Source organism: Capricornis sumatraensis, chromosome 20 (assembly GCF_032405125.1).
Source record: "Capricornis sumatraensis isolate serow.1 chromosome 20, serow.2, whole genome shotgun sequence".
Taxonomy (NCBI): domain Eukaryota; kingdom Metazoa; phylum Chordata; class Mammalia; order Artiodactyla; family Bovidae; genus Capricornis; species Capricornis sumatraensis.
In genome coordinates, this window is record NC_091088.1 from 43,943,328 (window position 1) to 43,970,519 (window position 27,192).

Genomic DNA, 27,192 nt, shown 5'->3' on the forward strand with positions numbered 1-27,192 from the left:
TGCCTGCTGGCCCAAGCCAGGCTCCAGGTGGCAGCCCCAGGCTCAGAAGTTATTATTAAGTACCCTGACAGCTGCTGTTGGTCTAAACGAAGTGGTGGCTGGTGGCTTTGTTTTGACTGGTGGTTCATTCAGAAACTTGACACAGAGGGTGCAAGGTATCTTGAAACTGAATTGTGGGATGGCCTTTTGGGAGCGCGAATCAGTGTAGTTAAGCAGCCTTAAGCATATTTCAACATGGAATTAGTACAGCAGATTGATGCCTCTGATGTGGGACTTAGCAGTTTTTCCCCTGAAGATGGAGACAAGCCACAGCAGCCGGCACTCAGCATGGACTCGCCATCGCACCCTGGCTGCCTGCTGGGAGAGCGTGGTGTGACACCTGTTCCCAGAGTGCTGACTTGATGACACGGGGGCCGGGGCGGGGGGGGCCTCTGCACCCTTCCCAGGGTCCAAGCCAAGGGAGCCTTGGCTGGTGTGGCCCACACGTGCCAAGACCAAAAAGATGCTGCCTCCTTCTGCAGAGTGGAGAGATCCTAGAGGTGTTTGTCCTGTTCACGAAGGTTCTCCAGGACATGTGGAATGACCGAGACTTTGATAGCAAGGCAGCCTATCGTCATTCTGGGTTACACAGCTGACAGAACATGTGGAGGTTACTCCTTCTGATTTTCTGGCTTTGAAAGTGTGTTTGTGTTGGCTTAGAGCAGGCACATTCCCTGAGGGACAGCCATATTTAATCTTTCACCTTTGGCCTGAGGGGGAAAACATCGAGCTTTGAGACCAGGCCCAGCTCTCATCCCCACATGTGGATGATGAGAGTATCATTTGCAGCAAGAATTATTTGAAAGTGGACTCCCTGATTGCCCACACCTGCCAGGTCCCCGTATTTCATTCTAGTCCAGCCGAGAAGTGGTATGGTCCCTGCTCATTACAGAGAGCTTCAGCTCTGATGGTGGTTCTCAAGAATGTGGTGGGACCATCGGCATCACCTGGGAACCCACTGGAAATGCAGGTTCTCTGAATCAGACCTATTCCAGGGGGTGGGGGCTGCCTTTTAGCAAGTTTTCCAGGGGATTTCTGGGGCTCATTTGAAGTTGAGAATGTTGGGGCTCTGGTCTCCGTGACAGGTGTGAAGTTTGAGACCTATTTCTCCTTTAGCTGGATGGCAGACCTCTGAGTCCTCGGCATATGAGGGAGGGACTAAGCTTTCCTATAAGACAGAAGTGTGCAGAGGAGACACGAGTTCTGGTCTGGCCAATGGAATCTAGATTGTAGGAATGGGAGGGGGGAGACATGTGGTCATGATGAGGAATGATCAGAGACCTGGCACTCTTTATCTCAACCCTGGTTAAAAAGTAACACTTGGTGAAGGGGGAACAGACCTCCCTGTACTATTCTTGAAACTTCCTATGAATCTATATTTCCAAATAAAAATCAAAATAACAATAGCAAAGAGTTTCTGGGTTTTCAAAGTGCTGAGCTATCTGGTTCACCTTCGAGGTGGTGGAGAAAACTAATGAGCCATTCCCCAGCAGCAGTCACACCCATCTGTAGTAGAACTCAAGCTTTCTTTGAAATGCTCCATGGAAACAGGAAGCTATATGATGAGTCCATGAGGCCTGTGTCTTGCTACCTAGGTGTGCTCATCTCCCTTTTTGAGTAGGTGTCTGAACTTCTCTATCTAGAGATGTACAGAAGCAGCGTAGCCTGCAGTTACTCAGACTGGGACTGTGTCTTGAATAGAAGGCTCTTCACCTCACCGGGCTGGACTCTAGGACAGAGTTCTCAGGGAAGGGCGCTGGCCAGGGCCTGAGGACCCCCACCGGCTGTGCCAGTGCTCACCTTCGCCTCACACAGTCTGCTGATTCCTCTTTGAAATGACTTTAAGTGCTCGGCTGGAGGCAGAATGAGAACCGTGCATGTTTATCAACCAAGTTGGCAGCAGAGCAGACCCTTTGGAGGAACCGTCATTCGCTATAGTAGGGAGGCGAGAGAGTTTAGCCAGATCTCTGGCCACTTATCAAGTGTAGTAGCTCCACAGGAGATGCAGCACAAAACCCTAGCCTCTGCTCTGGGGAGGGAATTGCAAGCAGATGGCAAGAGCGGCCCCGAGCCAACGACAGTGAGGAGCACAGAGCGTCCTCTGGAAGCCGTGCACTTCTGCTTTCTAGAGGGGAGTGTGGGGCCTCTGAAAAGCGGGGTGGTTGGCTGTGGAGAGACCTCACTGCCCCTTGCATTGCATTTTTGTTATGAGCCGAATGACCATTTTCAGGTCTGGTGAAGCTTCTGTGACTAGTGTGCTGGGGTCATTATCTCAAACTCAAGCATCAAGTCTGGAGTTGTACGAATGTGGTTTTTTTCTCCTTAGTCAATGGAGATAGATAGAAAAGATTGCTGTAAATTTCTGGGGCAGGTGGCAAGCTGGTTTACGGAACACAAGGCGATGAGAACCTCTGGCTTACGGAAAGTAGCATGAATTAATAATCATTTAATTGGCTCCTCCATTATGTTGCTGGTTTGGGAGATGGAAGTTTAGATAGAGGGGCTGTCAGTGGTGCTTTAGCTTAGAGTCTGATGGCTGAGAAGTGGGGGTGGTGGCTGCCTTTGGTCTTTCACAAGGATGACACTTCAGGCAGCCTCCCAGGCCTTCACCGGAAGGAGAAGGGTTGGCACTTTGGTGGAACACCACTTCCATCATGCCAAGAAGGGAGGAAGTGAGCGTGAAGACCCCCGCTGGCTGTGCCAGTGCTCACCTTCACCTCATAGACTTCCAATTCCTCTTTGAAATGACTTTAAGTGCTTGGCTGGAGGCAGAAGGGAGCTGTGCATGTTCAACGACCAAGTTGGCAGCAGAGCAGACCCCTTAGAGGAACCGTCGTTCTCTACAGTAGGAAAGGGAGAGAGTTTAACCAGATCTCTGGCCACTTATCAAGTGTAGTACCGCCGTGGAAGATGCAACACAAAACCCTAGCCTCTGCTCTGGGGAGGCAACTGCAAGCAGGTGGCAAGATGGCAAGCAGATGGATGTCCAGCAGTGTGGACGCTCAGCACAGGCCCTGGTTTCCTCAAGGGAGGACTCTGGCCAAGTGCAGGCCTGTGACAAAGAATGTCCACCACGCAAACACCACCACTGATGTGGTGAGTGACGAGCAGGTTAATTTTGCTCATGAAACTAAAATTTCTGGTACTTTCGATTATCTTGGAGGACGAGTCAATGTCTTGGGTAATGACTAGAGAAAACCCAACACTGCGTACCATAAGGTTCCATTTCTGTTCCATTGCCAGTTTTTCTTCAGGTTTCTTTTTCAGGAGGCAGCAAATCCCTGCCTTCCTTGGCTTGAGTTGTATAGCCACCTCACTAGGTGAGAAAGTCTGCAGGCTGTCCACGGTCTCGTGAGTACAACTCTGAAGTTTTCTGCCACCAAAATTTCAGTGACTTGGATTTTAGTTTACTAGTGAGGATTGGAATTGGGTTAGAATTTGTTCTATAAAAGTGGTTTTATCAAGTCAAGTTAAAGGGGCTGTGTATTTCTACCGTACCTGACCACTTGATAAGCCACCTACATGATATTATTCTTGCCTATTCTTCAGTTAGTCAGCTCCTGCCTGAAGCCCTTTACTAGGCTTGTTTTAATTATTCTGTGTGCTTAGAACAGAGTAAGACCATGTCTTCAAAACTGCAAATAAAACTTGCTTGAATTCAGATCACCTCTCTTCTGTCCCTTGCTCCCTCTAATTAACATGACAGGAGAAGTAAATTTTTAAGTAATTACTTTTAGGTTAAACATTCCCTAAGCAGATGGGGAAACAGTGGAAACTGTCAAGACTTTATTTTGGGGGGGCTCCAAAAACACTGCAGACGGTGACTGCAGCCATGAAATTAAAAGACACTTACTCCTTGGAAGAAAAGTTATGACCAACCTAGATAGCATATTGAAAAGCAGAAACATTACTTTGCCAACAAAGGTCCGTCTAGTCAAGGCTATGGTTTTTCCAGTAGTCATGTACGGATGTGAGAGTTGGACTGTGAAGAAAGCTGAGGGCCGAAGAATGGATGCTTTTGAACTGTGGTGTTGGAGAAGACTCTTGAGAGTCCCTTGGACTGCAAGGAGATCCAACCAGTCCATTCTGAAGATCAGCCCTGCGTGTTCTTTGAAAGGAATGATGCCAAAGCTGAAACTCCAATACTTTGGGCACCTCATGTGAAGAGTTGACTCATTGGAAAAGACTCTGATGCTGGGAGGGATTGGGGGCAGGAGGAGAAGGGGACGACAGAGGATGAGATGGCTGGATGGCATCACTGATTCGATGAACATGAGTTTAAGTGAACTCTGGGAGCTGGTGATGGACAGGGAGGGCTGGCGTGCTGCGATTCATGGGGTCACAAAGAGTCAGACATGACTGAGCGACTGAACTGAACTGAACTGAAGCAGATATGTTACAAACAAAGAATACCTGTTTGTTGATGTCACAGAAGTGGTTTTAGTTTTTCCTCAGGAAGCCATGCAGTGAGTATTGTCTTTCCCTTTGAAATGAAATTCTTCTGCCTGGAATGTAGAGGAACCTCAGAGAATAAAACAGAGAGTCATCAATCAGGTATGCCTCCCTCAGCACCCGTCTCTTTCTTACAGTGGCCAGCGCATCCCAGTTTAAGGGGGAATGGGGGCTTTCGGCCCAGAATTGATTTTGAATTTTGTGTCCTCCGTAACCTCCACGTGCAGGTCCTTTTTGTGCCTCACCAGTCAGTTGGGTGGGGCAACCTCAACCCCTGACAAGTTGACCAAGTGTTTTGTTCACACCTGCGAAAATCTGCATGGTAAGGAAGCCACAGCTCACACTGTCAGGCTGTGGTTGGGGTTTGACCCAGCATTTCACTGTCCCAGCATCCCTGTTGCCTGGCTTTACAGAGTATGTCATCCACGGCGCGTGCATTTGCGTGATTCCTGGCCATATTTTTAAACCTTTTGAAGTGCCAGGAGCCCAGCATGTTGCCTATGGAAGATTCATTGAGATTTAACACATATTTTCATATGACACAGCTGCCAAAATGAGGAAAAATTGCTTTAACCGGCAAAGTAAAAAATACCACCTGAGGTTTTGCACAGTATGGATCCAAATATCCACATTTTCATGGACAGTTGAATTTAAATTCTGAACACTTTAATTATAATATTAAAAATAATATAACTGCATGACGAAATGGGGAAATGGTCTATGACCTAAATTTAGGTCCATCACCTAAATACAGCAATCATTTTCATTCGGTCTTTTTCCTAATCCCTGTTTTTTTACAGAGCTGTATCATGGTATAATACACATTTTATTTTTTTTTGTTCCTTCAGATTAACATTCTCAAGGACTTTTCCACATTGCTGCATAGCTATCATATGTAACCTCATCTAATAGGGAAGAAGCTGTCCCATGGTTTACTTAACCATGCCTTTTTGTAAAAGATCTAGACTGTTCAGTTCTGCTAACTGAACAGGTGGCCAACATCCACTCCTGTTCAGTTTGTCTTTGTTGAAGAAGCCACTACAGGTTGTAACCCTTCCAGTTGTGACCAGTATAAACCAGTGGTTCCAGGCACTGCTTGTCTCTGGATGCATGTTTGTATTTTACTGCTGTGATGTCATAATGGCCTTCAAGTGACCACTAATTAATTTTTTTAACAAATAAAATGTTTTCTCTAGACTTGTGACATCTCTTAGAATTTAAGTTAGACTTTTGGAAAGCCTTCAAACCACATTGCTTTTCCTTTTGGTATTTGTACTACCTCATTTACTGATGGCCCACAATGGATGCTAGTGACAGAACGGAAGTAGGAACTGACTTTAGGACTCTGACCCTTGAGTTGTTGTTCAGAGAGAAGAGGCTTGAGAAAAGGTTAGACTGTCATGGCCAGGAGTAAATCCTGTTTCAGCCTGCTGACGGAGAAGTTGCACAGCTGTTTGCCCATCTACAGAAATTTCATAAAGGCTTTGGCACCATGGTTTGATAGGGACTGGCATTTTAATGTCTGGGGTCAGGCTGGGAGGAGGCCTGTCAGCCTCGTTAACCTAACTCTTTGGAGCAGTCCCCACATCTCCCAGGGATGCAGTGGAATTGTAACTGGGTGTTAACAGACTCTGATATGAGAAATGCATGGCTTTATCTTTAGAGAAGAAGCCTAGGTGGCTAACGTCCACTTCTAGACAAATCTGATCTAATAAAAATGCAGATTGCCCCAGACAGAAGTGGGATGAGCCCTGGAAGTTTTTACACCAGTGGATGCAGGGTTTTGTATTAGAGCTGGGCTGCTGTGTTGCTCCAGAGAAAGAGGAATGAGTGAGTGAGTGCTGATTTTATTTTTTAAAAACACTTTAGAAGGACTCCTTAGCTTGAGCATACAAAGGAAGCCTTTAGAATCCCAGAGCAATATGAGAGAATGGCGGTGGCGGGGTGGGGGGGGGTGGTGGAGATAATAAAAGTCCTCCTCTTCATCCAAAGGGAAAAGAAGAGTGGCTTCTGAAACCAGAATCCTCACCTCTGCAACCTCTTCACAATTCATCACACGTTCAGCACTGAAGGAAGAGGATGGACCCTTTGGTCATATGAGGAAACTAATGCTGCACTGGGTTACCCTGGGTTTGCTTTTTTCAGTGAGTGAGACGAGTCTGGTGGTCTCAGCCTCCTAGTTGTTCATCACACTGCCCGTCAACTGCAGGGCTGACAGTCATTCTGGGCAGGGCAGGGGGTGGGTGGCATAGATGGAGGGCACTGACAAGGTGGCATCACAGTCCTTTAAAAGCAAGTGTTGTTTCAGGTCAGGCAGACTAACTAAAAAGACGGAGATGGGTGTTCAGAGGAGAATTCTGTATCCTGGCTCGCACCTAGAGGAAGGGAGAGCCATACGGCAGCTCCTTCCTAACTGTAAGCCCTGAATCCTATAGACTGGAGGTGGAAGTGAGGAAGGTGGACAGTGGCTCTAACAAACAGGCATCTGAAGTATCACCTAATGCCTCCAACACATGGAAGACAACCAGTAAGCAAAAATGAAAAATGATGGAGAATAAGGAATCTTCTGGGGAAAGGAAGATCTCAAGTCCCTGAAACATTAATTAAAGACTCTTATTGTGGGAGTGTGTAGGCAGCAGCCCATCACACTCAGAGGTCTAAAACCCATGACACAGGGTTTCGAGGGATCAGGGCTGAGGGGGTCTGGGAGATGGGAAGTGGGCCATGGGGGAACCAGACTAGAATGTTACAGCACCTAGTTAATCGGCAGCCCGTCCATCACATTAAATATCCAGCCGTCATGTATTACCTTTCAAGTGAAAATGAATAACTCCCATTAAGAGCAAAATGGGTTTGAAGTCGATTCGAGACAGATTAAAGTACTGTTATGAATGTGTGTGTTGGGAGGAGGAGGGGTCTGTATGTAATATGCTTGTCCTTGTACTTTTTAAATAATAGATGTTCTACGAACTTATGTAGACCAGGTTACCAAGATACTGGGGTTAAAGGTCACAAGATGTGCATTCTGGGAACAGCATCCACTTCCTGGAATATTTCCTGCATTTCACTTTTTTTTTTTTTTCCCCTCAAAATTATTGTGTGGCCTTATAATTTTAATGAACAAAATTGATTTTTTACAACTGTTTATTAAAGCACACATCTGTAATGACAGCATCTTGTGTATCCACGTCAGAACAAATCTCAAAGCTGGAAACACATCCTGGGTAACTAGACCGGATGAGACAGAAAGCAGTCTGACTGAAGAGTAGAAATGAGGCTTTCCATACCAATGGCCTCTACGTGGAGTCAAATGATTTTTCAGTGAGGGCAGCCGGCAGTGGGTATGTCTTGTCTCACTACCATTTTTAGGATTCTTCTTCTTGCCTCTTGTAATGAGATTCTGAAAAATGGAGTTCCCCATCCAAAACAAGTGAGAGGGCCAGCCTTAAGCTACTGACCAGGTTTCAGAATAACCAGATCTGATCACTTGAGGATTTGTGTTTATGCAAGAGGAGCTCTGCGTATTTATCCTGGTTAAACCTTGTTAGCCCGGCTGTTTTCTCATCCAGATCTTGCAGGTCTCTTTCTGTGATTCACAGAACTCCTTCCGCCGCTGCTCTGTGCCCACTGTTTGCTGCTTAAGCCTCAGGTGGCCCTCCTCCCTCATCAGTGTTTTGTCTTTTTTGGTGACATGGGGGTGAGAGGGCATGGTCTGGGCCAGCAGATAGGAAACTCTCTCTCTGAACCACCCACTCTGAGTAAACTCTTGTGTCTGGAGCATTGGCTCGTTTATAAGTTGGATTCATGCCCTGCCTAGTTCCGCTCTTAAGTTACGTCTCCCTGCCAAAAGCAAGTTGCTGAACCAAAGCTTGACTTTTTGCATGTGAACAGATACATGCAAAAAATCAAGCTTTGGTTCACATTGATCAGGTCTCCTTTGATTTCAAGAGCTGTGACAATAATGTTGGGAGCATACCATTGATTACATCTATGAGAGTCTATCTGGTTCCTGGGTTGACTCGTGGTTGGTAGAGCAGTTGGTGAGACTTCCCCAGCCACCCTCATGAGCCAGCAGGTTGTCTTGATCAGCTGGGAGGGGGATCAGAACAGACTGAATGTAGGTTTATCCAACTCAAAGCTTTTTAGTTCATTTCTTCACCATTTTTCCTTGGTGTTCAGTTGTTAAAGTGGTGTAGTGACAGATATTCATAGGCAATGGAAAGCAATGCCTGCTTCTTTCCCACCGTGCCCGATAAACCCATCCAGATGCTCATCCTTCTTTAACTTGGGTGTTTCACAAACACCCTGAGCTATGAATGAATGTTGACTCTCACCCAGCATGCACCCTCTGGGAGCTGGCCTGGCCTGGCTGCTGGATTACATCTTCTGCTTTTCCTTCCAGCATCATCAAGCCAAGCAGAGAAGGAGCTGACAGATTCTCCCGCAACCTCCAAACGCATCTCCTTCCCAGGTAGCTCAGAGTCCCCTCTTTCTTCAAAGCGACCAAAAACATCAGAGGAAACCAAGCCAGAGCAGGTGAGGCCTGGAGGGGCTATGCTGTGGGAGAGTATTTCAGATACCTGGGGGGAGTGGGGTGGGGAGTGAAGTCTCAGGTGGGCGGGCATGGGACAGACACTATTGCCGTGGGAACTGAGAAGTCAACCGGCAGGTGGCTGTGTCCCCCACAGATGTACCAGTGTCCCTACTGCAAGTACAGCAATGCCGACGTCAACCGGCTACGCGTGCACGCCATGACACAGCACTCAGTGCAGCCCATGCTCCGCTGCCCTCTCTGTCAGGACATGCTCAACAACAAGATCCACCTCCAGCTGCACCTCACCCACCTACACAGCGTGGCACCCGACTGTGTGGAGAAGCTCATCATGACGGTAAGGCGGCCGGGAGCAGCACCTCTTCTCTCCCCAGGGGTCAAGGGTGGCATTGTGACATTGACAGGATGCTGTGCTGCTGGATGCCAGAGCCAGGACAGAGCTGGAAATGTCAAAGATGGTCCTGTGACTACTGTCAACCTTAGTCTTAGCATGATGGTGACCCAAAGGGCTCTGTGTTTCTCAGCATCCCTCATCATCCTCTCCCCTCCAAATGCAGAGGCCTGGGGGGGGTTAACTGCAAGATGTTATTCAGGTTCTCCAGGCCTTTACTGAGCAAGTCATATTCTAGGTTGTTCTTAGATTCATTATGTTTCATTTTATCCTCACAGCCACTCTGTTTAAAAAAAGGCTTGACACGTTTACATTATGGCTGAAGAAACTGAGGCTCAGAGAAGTTAACTGCTGTGATGCCACTTTTAGGTGGCAAAGTTGAGATTTGATCCCAGATTCTCCCAGTCTAGAATGCAGCCCCGTGACAGGGGAGTCCCTCGGGTGGATGCTTTCGTTCTCAAGGCAGGAAGATGCTCATTTGGGTAGCACGTGTCGATTCGTGAATCAGGGCTTTGCATTTTGAACATGAAGTTGCTATACTTGGCGGGGCATGGCTCTAAGTGGCCACTGTAGACATTGCCCAGAAGATTAGTACAAAGATTTAAATATAACATAATGTGAAAACTTTTCAAAATTCTGCAGGTGATACTAATGTATGTCCTAAGTGATGTTTCGTCATGAGGAACATACACTTGTTGCTGCGTCAGGGGAACTTTAGCAGCCAACGGGAAACTGTGGTGACCTGTGTGCTGCAAGTGTGACTTTCCATGGGTCTTTTCAAATAGATTGGTGAACATGTTGAAAGATTCTCTGTAAGTGGCAACTTACTTTTGTGGATGGTGGGTTTCTGTTACAAGTTTCCTGGAAATTCTCTCCAGCCGTGGGATTTTCCTCAGGCTGTCATATTGGGTTGGCCAAAAAGTTCATTTGGGTCTAAGTAAAAATAAAAGACACATTTTCTCATTTTCACCAAAAACTAATGAACAACCTATTTCTTAGATGAATGGACTTTTTGGCCAACCCAGGACTTCCCACAGCTGACCTGGAACCGTGGGAGCCTAAAGAAGCAGGAAGAGACGTGAGGAGAGAGGCATTTTCAATACATTATTCTTTTGCTCTGGTGATTATTTTTCCTGTTTAATATCACACTGGTTTAGGAAATATTTGCCTGTAGTAATCTGTATGATTGGTTTACATTAGACAGTGTTTCATTTATATATTCTTAAGGACCAGTATATAAATTTTATCTCAAATAGCCATTGTTTGTCATATTAATTCTTTTATAACAGCAACAGTGTGGTACAAGGTAGCAAGTCTGGTGGTCATTTGAGTCTTCTTCATTTAACAACAGGATGTTACTGCTGTGTTTGCTTGGGTACTAAATTCCTAAGGTACTTGGGGGTGTTACTCAAGCAGTGATTCTCAAATCCTTTTTGGGGGAGACTGGTGAATATGATTCATTAGCCTACTGGGTATTCTATGCATGCTAGTTTGACATCCGTTTTTAAGAACTCTTTCAAGTATTCTGCATGTACAAAATTTAAAAAAAAATTACTTGGCTACACCAGGTCTTAGCTGCAGTAGGATCTGCAGTCTTCATAGTAGCATGTGGGATCTTTAGTCGTGACATGTGAACTCTTATTTGTGGCTCGTGGGATCTAGTTCCCTGACCAGGGATCAAACCTGGGCCCCTTGCACTGGGATAAGACTTAAGCCATGGGACCAACAGGTACATCCCTACATGTACAAAATTGTGTGTATAATGCCTGGGAGCATAAGGGTACCCACAGTTCACCCAGGGAGCCAGGTTAATAATCCCTGTTTGAGAAGACTCCCCAAGAACATAATTGTGTAGGAGAAATGTGCTCCCTAAAGGAGCTGTGCTTGGCACCTGTTCAGAAACCCCTGTATACCTACCTCATTTTCCCACAGCACACAATGGAGGTGTTTTCTAGACATTTCTGAAAAAGTGTGCAAATTGTGGGAAATGTGCTGACTATAGGAGGTTCATTTGCTAGCAACAGGAGACAGTTAATGGATTCAGAAATAAAGTTGAAAGTTGTGGGAACTGTAATCATGTAAGGGTTTTACATTTGACTAAAGGTGTCTGTAAGGTCAGTCTGGTACCCTCTCTTTGCTTGAAGATGGAGTTACTGCATGGCTGTCGGAATTGAACTGGTTTCTTAAGTCATGAGGATGTTTTGTGTCAAGTTAAAGGAAGCAGTTCCATCTCCATCCTTTAGCAGGATCAGCAGGAAAAAGACAAGTAGCCAAGGTTGGAGGGGAGTTTGTGGCCATACTTTGGGGTGAACCCAGGCACCCTATTTGAGGGCTGGACTGCTCATCTTGGTCTTTACCCTAACAATTAAGTAGCTGCCACTGTCCTCCCTCTGAAAAGTATGGTGTTAAAATGAAATTTTGAAATTGTTTTACAACTGTTTATAATGAACCTGTGGTTAGAATCATGCCCCTGGAGGCTATTTTTATGGCAACTTTATTAGAAAACTGTCCAAGGGGAAGTATTGGTTAGACTTTATGATGGTGTATCTGTTTGTTCCTGGCCATCTAGAGCAGGAAACTCTGAAAACAGCATGATGAGATATGCCCCTCAAATCAGAGCTCCGTTTTCTAAACTGTATCATTAAGGAATGGTCAATGTCCAGTCACTCATCCTCCCAGAGGAGAAAGTTATGTCTGAGTGGCCCGGATGAATGGCAGTGAGAGGAGTGAATCTTCTTCCTTGCCAGATGGGTTTGACTGAATGCACTGCCTTTGGTGCAGATGAGGAAAACCTGGCAAAATCTACCAAACAGACACCTCCTGGCAGATGTGGGGTGTATCCATGGTATCTGAAGCTGTAAATTCTGGTAAATATTTTTTGCTATCTGGGCCCAAGGTCTCAGGATCTGGCTTGAATTGGGTTTCAGTCTCTCTAAAAGTAAATTCCACCTTGATAAATGGAAATAGATTACTTTCTATACAATGTCTTTCCGTTCAGTTGTAAATGGAGAGTGTTTTGAGGAGGCTTCATTTAATAATACCTTATCAGACAGCTTTCAGGAACCTGCAGTGTCTAATATGTCTGTTGCTATGGTAACAGCTGCTTGCTTATGCTCTGCATCTCATATCTGTGTCCTCCATGGGCCCCCTTCTTTTTACCGATGAAGGGGCTTGAAAAATATTCTCCACTGGGAACAATTGCAGCTCTGGCCCTCTGCTATGGAAACTGCACCCACAGCAGTTCATTCTGCTGGGCCTGTGGGAAACAGAGCCCCAAGGTTGTCTTTACACACATGGTAAGAAAGAAGGAAATCTATAAAGCTTAAGACAGTGAGACAAGTGCCCCTCCAGGCCCCACTGAGCGGCTGGTCCCCAACGCCAGTAATATAGCGCTCTCACCTAGTGACAGAGAAGTTCGAGAGTCTGAGTCAGTGATGGGGGTACAGGAGCCACTGCTTGTGCCACCTCTTTTTGCTCACTTTTCCAGGGGAGGAGGGTTGAGGGCAAGGGGGCCAGGTTTCTAGCCCCTAAATGAGAATAGGAAAGACCACCTACAATAATTTCCAGTGGTCCTGAATTATTCTAATTGATCACTGTCCTAAGTGGCAGGACACACCACTGGGATTGCAGAGCATTAACACAGGGAAACTGTCTTTGTTCCTCCATCACTTAGCAAAGTGTGACCTCATGGCAGAGAACGGGGCTAAGTCTGGAGCAGCCAGGAACACCTTTTTTCTCTAGCTCTTCATCTTTGTTCCCTTTAGCAGTTCTTAATTATCCTGTATGTTTTTTGTACATGCACTGATTCCCTTTCACAGCTCCTGGACCCATGCTGCCTGCAGTTCCATAGCTCCCAATCCCCCACACCTCACCCCACCCTACAGCTGTCTGACTCCTGTGATGTTTTCGGTCAGCATCTCTCTCTGTGCTCACCGTGTGCCCGTACATCTGAGTCTCCAGACCAGGCTGGCTGCTTAGCCCCCCTGCACCGGGGCTCTCAGGTGGCCACTGGCCCTGAGGCTGTGGCACCCACTTGGGTACCAGCTCTCACTTTGTCTCCATCTCAGAGGAAGGTAATGAAAATAATCGGGCTTCATTAATTCCAAGTCCTGTGAGATGATAGCCATTTGGAGCCTGTTTGCCAATTAGATGGTCTAAATTAGAAGTGACCTTGGTATACTGCCACTGCTTGCCTCTCTGAGTCTAATGAAGCTTTTCTCTCCAATTCAGTCTCCTCAGCTCTCTTCTCTCTCTCTTCTGCTGTGTGTGTGTGAGTGTGTGTGTGTGTGTGTGTGTGTGTGTCTGTGTCTGTGTCTGTGTGTGAGAGAGAGAGAGACAACTGTTCATGTGTTTCCAGTTCTCCCACCTATCTCCTTTTTTCAGTCTTTCTGATTCTTAGATTTTAAAAATCTGGTTCAGGGCTACATTTGTTTCTGGCCATATGAATGTTAATATTGCTCTACAATTTTTCCTCATGGGTTTTAGGTTAAAAAAAAAAGCCACATAGATGACATTTTAGAAGGGAAATGAGACAGAGAAATGGCCCTCCGGACACCAGGGTCCAGCGCCCAACCTAGCACAACTGGAAGGTAGTAGTGAAAAAAAAAAACAAAACTCTGAGGCTTTGCTGCCAAGCAGTGCCTGGCTTGCTGGCTGCAGGCGTGCAGACAGCTCCTACATCCTGGCAGCCATTGAGGTCAGAGGAGGAAGTGAGCAGCTGGACCCTCACTGGCACCATCAACTCTAGGTCCCCCACTAGCTAGAATGCTAAGGTCTGGAAGCACTGGCTTTCAAAAGAATAGGACCAATACCTCATTCACCAGGTGTACAGACTAGGCAGGTCTCTGCTGGGAAGGCCTGTGTCTGAGGTTCTGTCTTTCCCTCTGTTATCATTCCCTCTTTCTTTCCCTTCATCTGAGGCTCTTCAGTCTGTTGATTTTTTACTGAAATGTGAAGGATTTCAGTCTCTTTGGGAGTCTAGGTTTTGGCAAACCTGTCCTTTCACTTGGAATAGTGAGCCTTTCACAAAGCAACTCTACTCAGGTGAGCACTGCCAAGGCTGTGGGGATGAAAGTCTGAGAGAAGTGAGGTGCAGTACTTGAGTCTGAGAAGATACCTTTGCTTGCCAGCATGTGGAACTTGTTGGTTGCATTGATCTAACCTCAGGGTGGCCTTGAGGGATGAATTTCCATGAACAGTCCCGTTAAGAATTTAGCAAAACTTATATACCCCTTGGTTGCTCAAGGTGTTGTATTTGGCCATTTCACATCCATGACCCAAAGAAAGCAAGGAGTGTGGCAGCTCCTTATAATCCAGCTTCTTCCATTGAGAAAGTAAATATCAGCGGCCCCTCTTGAATGTCACAGTGGTGACCAGACCCACATCTAAGACTCTGGCTTTTATAAGATGCGTCCTTGAGGCTTTCAGGCCCACTCACGTCACAGAAACTTGAAAGGCACTAAATCATAATCCTAAATAATGGTGAACTGAACAGGAGGTATTTACAAAGCCATGTCACCTTTCCCAGTAGTTCAAGGGCAATTAACTTGAGTCCAGGAATTTCTCTCTAGGGAGCCTGTGATTTCCTGAAATAATCTGCAATAGTCTGTTTGAAAGTATTTTTTCTAGGAGCCTGCCTCTTTCATCAGATTTCCTAATGAGTTTATGATATCGAAAAGGTTAATTATTCTGGATGTGAGCTTCTTGGGCCCAAGGACCTGGTCTTGCTCTGTCTCACAAGCAAGTGGCACAGGGACCTTATTCAAAGTTTAGTGAATGATGGTCAAATGAATGGACAAGCAGAATCACTTGAGGCCCTTCCTTCTCATCAACTGAGTTGTTTTGGAATTGCTTAAGTGTGAAGATTTTTCTTCACGTGAAGAAGTAGAACGCTTCTACTTCTATTGCCATATATGAAAATTGCTGAAACTTGAAGATTTCCAGCATCAGTGCAGAACTCCCCATTTCTCACTCTGTGTGAGACCTGTTTACCTGTTTGGAAGGTTCTGTCCCTGCTCAGATGATGCTTTGTTCCTGAGTTCCCATCAACTCTGCATACCTGACTTGGCTCAGAGAGGCAGGAGGAAGGCGTGTGCTATCCAGACCACCACCAATCAAGAGAGACTCAAATTCTGAGGAAGTCATGGCTCTAAGAGATTGAACTTTCTTACCTGAAAAACTTGGACTTTTAGTTAAAAGTCTGTTTTCATAGTCTTAAGTCCTGTTTATACATTAGTGTCAAGTATGGGAGAATGTAATTTAACATACTCATTGTGTATGGGTGTAAGATTACTGGAAGAATCAATCTACATGGATGTCGATGTAGGATGAGTAGGCGTTTGGACTGATAGTGTGGTCTGGCCAAACCTTAATCTCTTTGTTTGGCATTTGAGTCTGTGGTTGGGGGTGCTGGGACAGAGTGTGTAATGGAGGCATCCAGTGCTTGGGGGGTCTGCAGCTTGGACACGTTTGGTGGGGGAGGGTGGGAGCTGGTTATGCTGTGGGCAGGTTTTTTCCCTTCACCTGCCAGTGTGCTCTGATGCTCCTCGTGAGAGGAAGGCCTTTACAGAACTGTGCTTGACACTGGTGAGTGACCGCCTTTCCCAGGGACCTCCAGCCTAGCTGGGGTGGTTTGAGCCTTCCATGCTGCACGGCAGCCATATCTGATTGGGAGACAAGGGGTGCTGAAGGAACTCTGCCCTTGGCCGACTTACATCATCTTCTGTGAGCACAGCTCCTCAGTGAGGCATTGGCAGGACTGTACTTTTGGCTGTTGACCAAAAAAGTGTGGAAACTTTGAGTGACAGGGTTGAGAAGCTGGTAGGAGAAAGAGGAGTGGACACAGACACAGGAATATTTAACGTCCAAGAGCTGACGTGGGGCCTGTCACTGTCCTGCATAGCAAAGAGGCTTCCATTGCCATCTCTCTGTTCAGACACATGGGCAGATAGACCCCGTCACAATTTCTAGATCCTTAGGATTCCCTTCAGGAGTCTTTCTCTCAGTCTCCTGGGAACTTCTTGTCCATTAAGATTTTATATGCTGAATCTTTTTTGTTTGTTTGCTTTCAGGGAGAGGTTGGGTATACTATAGATGAGAAGATGCAGGTAGATAAAAGTAATTACTTAAATACATACGGGGCAAGACTTGCAGGTTTGGAGGCCCAGATTAAGATGCAGAGGAGCATGTGAGGTTGATGATTATATTTCGGGGAGAGTTAATTGATGGAAGGTGAAGGCAGACAAAGAACCGCTGCTTACTGCCTTCTTGAATCCCAATCAGGAATTATGATTAAAGTCGCGGCGAGACAACAGAGGGCTGATGAATTGGTGTCTTTTTTTTTTTTTTCCTTTTTTGCCGTCATTCACACTTGATTGACTTCAACCTTTCAAGTGCAAAAGTCTCTCTTTTCCATTATTATTCATAGCCATCTGAGTTTTTCTAATTAAAGTGTATGAAAACAATTACTGATCCGTCGTACTGAGTCTGTTAGAGGGGATGTCTGCCTTACTGTAATGCGTATAAAGAGCCCACAGTTTTCTATAATGATGTGCAGCTGAGGTGTTAGATAATTTTATTCTTTTTTACTCTGTAGGGCTTTTTTTTATTTCTCATGATTCATTTTTCATAATTCCTAAAGATCCCAGGAAAGGACTGATCCTGCAGCTACAACTGAGAAAGGTGGTGGTGGGGAGTCCTTTTTTCCTTTCCCTTTCTCCCCATCTTGCCCCCAACCTCGTGGTCCCCCTTGGTTGAGGACTATAAATTAATCGGTGACCTTTCACTTCTTGGATTCCCGCTGGACTCCCCAACCACACTGGTCAGAAATGCTTTCTATTAAAAAGAAAATAGATGGAATGAGTTTGGCAATCTCTGCTCCATTCCTAACGATTCATCAACAGCTAGCCTTAACCAGCTGCCGGCAAGCTTTGTGTGAGGGTGCAGTGTCTATGCAAGAGGGGTTCTGTGTCACTCACGTGCACCTACCATGCACCTGCTGTTCATAAACACAGGGCCCCTCAGCGTCCTTCTCCACAGTGCCTGTTGCTTAACTTCTGCACCTTTGGGCATCTGGGTTGCTAAGGTTATCCTAACACCCTGAAATGTAAGGGGGAGTTACCTTTTGGGTATTTATGGTGACAGCTGTCCGAGTTTCCCCTTGAGGTGGAATCTACCACTGATGACTCTAGTGAATGCATCAGCAGCGATTTTGAACAAGGCCAGAACCCTCAAGCCATTAAAAATTAACAGTAAGATTTATTTTAAACATTTAATTTTGCACAGTCATCTAGATGTTCCGGTCTTTGCAACAGCAAGAGAAGATACTATTTCAGTGGTCATGTTTGATGAGGAAACAGTGTCTCCAGGTGGGCTGGGCACCACGTAGAAAGACTAGTGGTGACTGTATGTTTCTGTTCCTGTTAATTCAGGGTCAGTTCATGTCTCAGGCTGCATTCAAACGGGACGATTTCTGATTCATCTGGGAATATCCTCAACTACCTTGCTGTCCTGTAGCAGGCCAAGGGGCACTGCTTTTTAAACGAAGAGGCTTTTAGCCTTATGTTGCATACTGAGGGCTTCTTATCACATTAATGGAAGGCAAATGGTAATGTGTTTGGACAAGTTTCTGGCCAGATGGCAGGACAGCCTGGAGAAATAAATCCCTAAAATCTGACCTTAAATTGTAGCTCTTCTGACCCAGGTTGCTATATTGGGCAGCAATAGCCGTGGCCAAGATGGGGCTGCCCTGTTGTAGGATGCAGGACACCCTCCGGGCTACCACACAGGTGGAAGTTCCCTCTGATGCTGTGTACCTCAGGCAGAGACCCTGGGAGAAATCCTGACTGAAGTGAGTCTTAAGAAATGCTCATCTGCACTTGATCTCAGTTTATAAAGGGTTACAAAATGTTGTTTCCTAGAAAATCTGCCAGTGTGTCTGCATGTCCTTAGCCTTCCCTTTGTTCTCCTCTCTTCTTACCCTTTCTCTCGCTCATTCCCCTCCTCTTCTTGCCTGAATACATTTTGAAAATAGTACTACAATGCTCCCTGCTTCAAGATTACAGTGTACTTTACTAGGTATGATTTAATTAGGGCCCTTATTATGTTTTCAGCAGCTTAAGGTGGGCCTTTCAACTTATCTACCTAATTGGTTGCACAAGAAGTTTCACAGCCCATGACAAAACATTGTCAGTGATCAAAGTCAAAATTCTGCATAAAGGAAAAATATTAATAATAAGATTATTCTTCAAGTGTGCACTGCTAATTATGTCCAGAATGCAACCGTAGAAACACTTTTGACTGATGTGAGCTTTGTCTAATAAACATGAATCTTCAGTGAGCTATGGAAAGTGACACCTCCAGCCTTAACACTGGTGAAGGCTAATTTTGCTTATTAAATAATTTCTACACCTTTTCCTATTTGGGTCTCTTTCCTCTCCTTTTGACTTGCCTCATGTCTCTGCCGCTTTCTCTTTAGGTGACCACCCCTGAGATGGTGATGCCCAGCAGCATGTTCCTCCCAGCGGCTGTTCCAGATCGAGACGGGAGCTCCAGTGTGGAGGAGGCAGGAAAGCAACCTGGTTAGTGTCATGACTCTTGACCTTGAGGAGAGAAACAGAATGTCCATAGGGCAAGAGTGCCGGAGATCCCTTACTGTACTCCTAAGCTGAATGGAACTTTTCAGGGGACGAGGGGCGCTGCTGTTAGCACTGGGTACTCGGGCTCTGAGTGGGTATCTGTTGCTCTTCATGTGGTTTGAAGTGAGAACAGCTCAGGTGAGAACCAGTGAGGTTCTGGTGGACACAGGTCCCTTTAGACTGTACAATGAGGAAGTTAATGGCCAGAGACTCAGTCAGTACACTCATAACTTACCATCCATCCTAAGCCATTACACATTCCCTCTCTGAGGACTTAAACATGAGGGACTTGTGGAGTACATGGGTGATCTCAGGGCACTGGATTAGGTATCTTTCTAGGCACTGTATCTGCACAGAACTCTTCTCTGAGACTTCTAGGACTGTCTCATAGGAGGCAGCAGAAAGGAGCATTTGGAAGGGACGCTGTTGTAGATATAGATGCTGGTGGTGCCCTGCGGTGAGTCCTCGCTGGGTGGGACCTCGGTTTATGAGTCTCTCCTCCATCACTGACATCCTGTTGGCAGCTAAGATTTAAGTTGGGAAGAGCTCTGCCCCACACGACTGCTCCACCTCCTCCCTTATGATGTCTCCATACTAGGCAGTGTACCACTGACCTGAAAAAAGGTCAGAATATTTATGGATATGATGATCTCATTGTAGAAAAAAATTTTAATGTATTATTTTCATAATTGGCCACTTGAACATTCATTGCTTATTGAATAGAGAGGACAGTCAGAAGTCACACTGTAACAGGAAATTTAATGCCTAAGAAATATATCCAAAATTTGTTACAATGGACAGCAGTCCTTACAAATGCCCCACATCTTAGCAGGGCACTAAATCACATATTCTACAGTTTAGATCCATGTAAAAAGGGTATCCTTTAATTTCCTGAGAAACTGAAATGAATATTGTTTAAAAGACAGATCTGTGTGATGGTATAGGCCTACTAAGAGTTGAGACTTTCTGTATTTCCTTTTCTTCCTCTCTTCTTCCTGTGTGTCTGCAGGTTGGGTATTTCCCTCATCATCAGATTCTGTGTTCATGAGGCCCTGCTAGGTAGGCAGCTCGAAGCCCTCTTTATTACTGGGCTTGATTTCTATTTTCTTTACAGAAACCTCAGAGGATCTGGGAAAGAACATCTTACCCTCTGCGAGCACAGAACACAGTGGAGATTTGAAACCTTCTCCTGTGGACTCGGGCTCTGTGAGAGAAGACTCAGGCTTCCTGTGCTGGAAGAAGGGATGCAACCAGGTTTTCAAAACTTCTGCCACCCTCCAGACACACTTCAATGAGGTTCACGCCAAGAGGCCTCAGCTGCCAGTGTCAGATCGCCATGTATACAAGTACCGCTGCAACCAGTGCAGCCTGGCTTTCAAGACGGTGGAGAAGCTGCAGCTCCACTCTCAGTACCATGTGATCAGAGCTGCCACCATGTGCTGTCTTTGCCAGCGCAGCTTCCGAACTTTCCAGGCTCTGAAAAAACACCTCGAGACAAGCCACCTGGAGTTGAGTGAGGCCGACATCCAGCAGCTTTATGGTGGCCTTCTGGCCAATGGGGACCTCCTGGCAATGGGGGACCCCACCCTGGCCGAGGACCACACCATAATCGTGGAGGAAGACAAGGAGGAAGAGAGTGACTTGGAGGATAAACAGAGCCCGACGGGCAGCGACTCTGGGTCAGTACAAGAGGACTCGGGCTCAGAGCCAAAGAGAGCTCTACCTTTCCGCAAAGGCCCCAACTTCACCATGGAAAAATTCCTGGACCCTTCTCGCCCTTACAAGTGTACCGTCTGCAAGGAATCTTTCACTCAAAAGAACATCCTGCTCGTGCACTACAATTCTGTCTCCCACCTACACAAGTTAAAGAGAGCCCTTCAAGAATCGGCCACCGGTCAGCCAGAACCCACCAGCAGCCCTGACAACAAACCTTTTAAGTGCAACACTTGCAACGTGGCCTACAGCCAGAGTTCCACCCTGGAGATCCATATGCGCTCTGTGCTGCATCAGACCAAGGCCCGGGCAGCCAAGCTGGAGGCAGCGAGCGGCAGCAGCAATGGCACTGGGGGCAGCAGCACAGCGCCCTTGAGCTCCTCTACCCCGAGTCCTGTGAGCACCAGTGGCAGTAACACCTTTACCACCACCAACCCAAGCAGTGCTGGCATCGCTGCGAGCTCCAGCTTATTGAGTCAAGTGCCCGCTGAAAGTGTAGGAATACCACCCCTGGGGAACCCCATTAGTGCCAACATTGCATCCCCTGCAGAGCCCAAGGAAGCCAACCGGAAGAAGCTGGCAGACATGATTGCATCCAGGCAGCAGCAGCAGCAGCAGCAGCAGCAGCAGCAACAACAACAAGCACAGACACTGGCCCAGGCCCAGGCCCAAGTTCAAGCTCACCTGCAGCAGGAGCTGCAGCAGCAGGCGGCTCTGATCCAGTCCCAGCTGTTCAACCCCACCCTTCTGCCTCACTTCCCCATGACCACCGAGACCCTGCTCCAGCTGCAGCAACAGCAGCATCTCCTCTTCCCCTTCTACATCCCCAGTGCTGAATTCCAGCTCAACCCAGAGGTGAGCTTGCCGGTGACCAGTGGGGCTCTAACGCTGACTGGGACGGGCCCAGGCCTGCTGGAAGACCTGAAGGCCCAGGTTCAGATCCCGCAGCAGGGCCACCAGCAGATGCTGCAGCAGCAGCAGCAGCAGCAGCAGCAGAGCCAGCTCCCTCTGCCCCAGAGTCACCCTGCCCTCCTACAGCCCGGCCAGCACACTGAAAAGAAAAACAAACTGGTCATCAAAGAGAAGGAGAAAGAAAGCCAGAGAGAGAGGGATGGTGCCGAGGGGGGAGAGATCAACTCGGGACCAAAGGAATCACTGCCCGATGCCTTGAAGGCCAAAGAGAAGAAAGAACTGGCCCCGGGGGTTAGTTCTGAGCCGTCCATGCTCCCTCCACGCATTGCCTCGGATGCCAGAGGGAATGCTACCAAGGCCTTGCTGGAGAACTTTGGCTTTGAGCTGGTCATCCAGTACAATGAGAACAAGCAGAAGGTGCAGAAGAAGAATGGGAAGACGGAGCAGGGTGAGAACCCAGAGAAGCTCGAGTGTGACTCCTGTGGCAAGCTGTTTTCTAACATCTTGATTTTAAAGAGTCATCAAGAGCACGTTCATCAAAATTACTTTCCATTTAAACAGCTAGAGAAATTTGCCAAACAGTACCGCGAGCACTACGACAAGCTGTACCCCCTGAGGCCTCAGACCCCCGAGCCGCCACCCCCGCCTCCACCCCCGCCTCCACCCCCGCTGCCGGCAGCACCACCCCAGCCAGCATCCACCCCAGCCATCCCCACATCGGCCCCACCCATCACTTCACCCACAATTGCCCCGGCCCAGCCGTCCGTGCCACTCACCCAGCTCTCCATGCCCATGGAGCTGCCCATCTTCTCGCCACTCATGATGCAGACGATGCCACTGCAGACACTGCCGGCTCAACTGCCCCCTCAGCTTGGACCCGTGGAGCCTCTGCCCGCGGACCTGGCCCAGCTGTACCAGCATCAGCTCAATCCAAGTCTGCTCCAGCAGCAGAATAAGCGCCCTCGCACCAGGATCACAGATGACCAGCTCCGAGTCCTGAGGCAGTATTTTGACATTAACAACTCCCCCAGTGAAGAGCAGATCAAAGAGATGGCAGACAAGTCCGGGTTGCCCCAGAAAGTGATCAAGCACTGGTTCAGAAACACGCTCTTCAAAGAGCGGCAGCGGAACAAGGACTCCCCTTACAACTTCAGCAATCCTCCCATCACCAGCCTGGAGGAGCTCAAGATCGACTCGCGGCCCCCTTCACCAGAACCTCAGAAGCAGGAGTACTGGGGGAGCAAGAGGTCTTCGAGAACAAGGTTTACCGACTATCAGCTGAGGGTCCTGCAGGACTTCTTTGATGCCAATGCTTACCCAAAGGACGATGAATTTGAGCAACTCTCTAATTTACTGAACCTTCCAACCCGAGTCATAGTGGTCTGGTTTCAAAACGCCCGACAGAAGGCCAGGAAAAATTATGAGAATCAGGGAGAGGGCAAAGATGGAGAGCGGCGTGAGCTTACAAACGATAGGTATATTCGAACGAGCAACTTGAACTACCAGTGCAAGAAGTGCAGCCTGGTGTTCCAGCGCATCTTCGATCTCATCAAGCACCAGAAGAAGCTGTGTTACAAGGATGAGGACGAGGAAGGGCAGGATGACAGCCAGAATGAGGACTCCATGGATGCCATGGAAATCCTGACACCGACCAGTTCCTCTTGCAGCACCCCGATGCCCTCCCAGGCTTACAGCACCCCAGCACCCGCGGCCAATACAGCATCCTCTGCTTTCTTGCAGCTTCCATCAGAGGCTGATGAGCTGGCCACCTTCAGTGCAAAACCAGAGGTGAGTGATGAAAAACCAAAGCAGGCTGAACCTCCCAGTGCACAGCCGAACCAAACCCAAGAGAAGCAAGGACAACCAAAGGCAGAGCTGCAGCAGCAAGACCAGCCCGAGCAGAAGATGAGCACTGCCCAGCAGAAGCTCCCGCAGCTGACGTCCCCCACGCCGCTACCTACGCAGCCTCCTCCACAGGCACCCCCCCCTCAGTGCCCCTTGCCCCAGTCGAGCCCCAGCCCCTCCCAGCTCTCCCACCTGCCCCTTAAGCCCCTCCATACGTCAACTCCTCAGCCGCTGGCCAACCTACCTCCTCAGTTAATCCCCTACCAGTGTGACCAGTGCAAGTTGGCCTTCCCATCATTTGAGCACTGGCAGGAGCATCAGCAGCTTCATTTCCTGAGTGCACAGAACCAGTTCATCCACCCCCAGTTCTTGGACAGGTCACTGGATATGCCTTTCATGCTGTTTGACCCTAGTAACCCACTGCTGGCAAGCCAGCTGCTCTCTGGGGCCATACCTCAGATTCCCGCAAGCTCAGCCACTTCCCCTTCAACTCCCACCTCCACGATGAACACTCTGAAGAGGAAGCTGGAGGAAAAGGCCAGTGCAAGCCCTGGAGAAAATGACAGTGGGACAGGGGGAGAAGAACCTCAGAGAGACAAGCGTCTGAGGACAACTATCACGCCAGAACAGCTAGAAATTCTCTACCAAAAGTATCTCTTGGACTCCAATCCAACTCGAAAGATGTTGGATCACATCGCACATGAGGTGGGCTTGAAGAAGCGTGTAGTCCAAGTCTGGTTTCAGAACACCCGGGCCCGGGAAAGGAAAGGACAGTTCCGGGCGGTGGGCCCAGCGCAGGCCCACAGGAGGTGCCCTTTCTGCAGAGCACTCTTCAAAGCCAAGACGGCCTTGGAGGCTCATATCCGGTCCCGTCATTGGCATGAAGCCAAGAGAGCTGGCTACAACCTAACTCTGTCTGCAATGCTCTTAGACTGTGATGGGGGACTGCAAATGAAGGGAGATATTTTTGATGGAACTAGCTTTTCCCACCTACCCCCAAGTAGTAGTGATGGCCAAGGTGTTCCTCTCTCACCTGTGAGCAAAACCATGGAGTTGTCTCCCAGGACTCTTCTGAGCCCTTCTTCCATCAAGGTGGAAGGCATAGAAGATTTTGAAAGCCCCTCCATGTCCTCAGTTAATCTAAACTTTGACCAGACTAAGCTGGACAACGATGACTGTTCCTCAGTCAATACAGCGATCACAGATACCACTACTGGAGACGAGGGCAATGCGGATAATGATAGTGCGACGGGAATAGCAACTGAAACCAAATCCTCTTCTGCGCCCAGTGAAGGGCTGACCAAAGCAGCCATGATGGCAATGTCCGAGTATGAAGATCGGTTGTCATCTGGCCTGGTCAGCCCAGCTCCCAGCTTTTACAGCAAGGAATATGACAATGAAGGTACCGTGGACTACAGTGAAACCTCAAGCCTTGCAGACCCCTGCTCTCCAAGCCCTGGTGTGAGTGGGTCTGCAGGCAAATCTGGAGACAGTGGGGATCGGCCCGGGCAGAAACGTTTTCGCACTCAAATGACCAATCTACAGCTGAAGGTCCTCAAGTCATGCTTCAATGACTACCGGACACCCACCATGCTGGAGTGTGAAGTCCTGGGCAATGACATTGGACTGCCAAAGAGAGTTGTTCAGGTCTGGTTCCAGAATGCCCGGGCAAAAGAAAAGAAGTCCAAGTTAAGCATGGCCAAGCATTTTGGTATAAACCAAACGAGTTACGAGGGACCCAAAACAGAGTGCACTTTGTGTGGCATCAAGTACAGCGCTCGGCTGTCTGTACGTGACCATATCTTTTCCCAACAGCATATCTCCAAAGTTAAAGACACCATTGGAAGCCAGCTGGACAAGGAGAAAGAGTACTTTGACCCAGCCACTGTACGTCAGCTGATGGCTCAACAAGAACTGGACCGGATTAAAAAGGCCAATGAGGTCCTTGGACTGGCAGCTCAGCAGCAAGGGATGTTTGACAACGCCCCTCTGCAGGCTCTCAACCTTCCTACGGCATACCCGGCGCTCCAGGGCATTCCTCCTGTGTTGCTCCCCGGCCTCAACAGCCCTTCCCTGCCAGGCTTCACTCCATCCAACACAGGTGGGTTCTGCTCTCAGTGATTCTCCCAGTAGTAAAGAGCCACCACACAAAACCTGAGTGCTGGGCAGGTGGGAGGCTCCACATTCCTAGTTCTCTAACTGCAACAGAATTTCAGGTCCCTTCCATTGAGTCTCCCGAGAGCTGTGATGTACATGACCCTCCACTTCCCAGTCCAAGAATGGGGACCCTGGAGTTGGAACGATCTCCTGAAACCATAGTTCTGCCTGGTGTTCAGCACAGACCAGGGTGTAGGCTATGGGCATGAACTGGAGGGTTCTGGTGTACTAGATCCTGGGTTGTTTTTGAGACAGCAGTTTCCATTATGGACCTTCCATTCAGTCTTTGTGGAAATGCAGATCCCATCTAGAAATCTATTGAAAATATAAAACATTTGAACATCCTAGCTAATTCTGGGTTGTGCCCTCTGAGAACAGGTTCAAAAGAATTTAAATAAACTTTTTGCTGTCCACTGAGGTCCCACCTCCTGTTTCAGAGACCTGTTCTGGCAGGAGAGATGCTACCAGGAAGTAGCTCTCACAAGCTGGAGCCTTACTCCTGGGGTTCCCTTTGATTCAGAAACACAGTGGTGTGTTAGTCTGGGGTTTTGGCTGTACCATGTGGCATGTGGGATCTTAGTTCCCTGTCTAGGGATTGAACCCACACACCCTGCAGTGGAAGCATGGAGTCTTAACCACTGGACCGCCCTCTAGTTTCTAATTAGACTACCTCTATACTGGAATGCACCGACCAGGAACTTGTATTGTGCAATGTGGTTCTGAATTATGACGTGTTTTATCGTCGTCTAAACCGAAAATGTTTACTTTTAGGGGTGTTCAATCACCTCTTCATTTCCTTCTGCCCATTTCCCTTTCTAATGCAGAGTCACACACTTGGTACTCTACCTCATAGGGAGTTGCACAGTTCTTCCTGTGTGCCTCTCTTGTTCCTCCTCCTCCTCGTTCTTCACCCGTCTTCTCTGGATCCAGCTGTCTTTCCTAAATTGGACCCTCACCTCTAGGAAGGATCCTGTGAGGCTTAGCACGAGTTAGTAAGTCCCCCACAGCCTGTATTGACCAGTGCACATTCGCTAAAGCAGAGCCCTTCAGTGTGCCTCCTTATCTTCGAAACGTCCCAGTTCCCAGGGGCTCTAGCGATTCAGCTGCTTCCCAGAGCGGCTCTGCTTTCTGGTTGAATTAAATCCAAGTTTTATAACTTTGTCAGTGGTTTTACAGGACATGAAGCTACCTCATTCCTAATCCCACTTTCTTATCCTAAGAGAAGAAAGCATTCAGATATAGAAGTCGCTGCTTACCTGTGTTGACAAGTAGTATCACAGAATGATGAGAAGAGTCAGCTAGATAGAGTCGCCAGGAAACAGGCGACGGGAAGTGGCTGAGTACTGAACTACTCCCACAGCCTGGGACCTCGGCAGAGGGGCTTGGGAAGGCCCAACATTTCATAGTAATGAGAAAGAATTAGAATGTCTGATCTGTTCCCCTTGTTTTACAGATGAGAAAACTGAGGCCCAGAGAGGTCAAGACCATTCAGCAAG

The 27,192-nt window shown here is 47.7% G+C and overlaps 1 protein-coding gene across 1 annotated transcript in view; it reads left to right on the plus strand.

The window, feature by feature from the left end:
- Positions 1 to 27,192, plus strand: part of ZFHX3 (zinc finger homeobox 3) — a 159,225-nt gene that overhangs the window by 127,870 nt on the left and 4,163 nt on the right. Inside the window, exons 5-8 of the mRNA XM_068992276.1 lie at positions 8,894 to 9,027; positions 9,180 to 9,380; positions 18,910 to 19,012; positions 20,184 to 25,640. Of these exons, the coding sequence (XP_068848377.1) occupies positions 8,894 to 9,027; positions 9,180 to 9,380; positions 18,910 to 19,012; positions 20,184 to 25,640 (5,895 nt within the window). The remainder of the gene's footprint in view (positions 1 to 8,893; positions 9,028 to 9,179; positions 9,381 to 18,909; positions 19,013 to 20,183; positions 25,641 to 27,192) is intronic.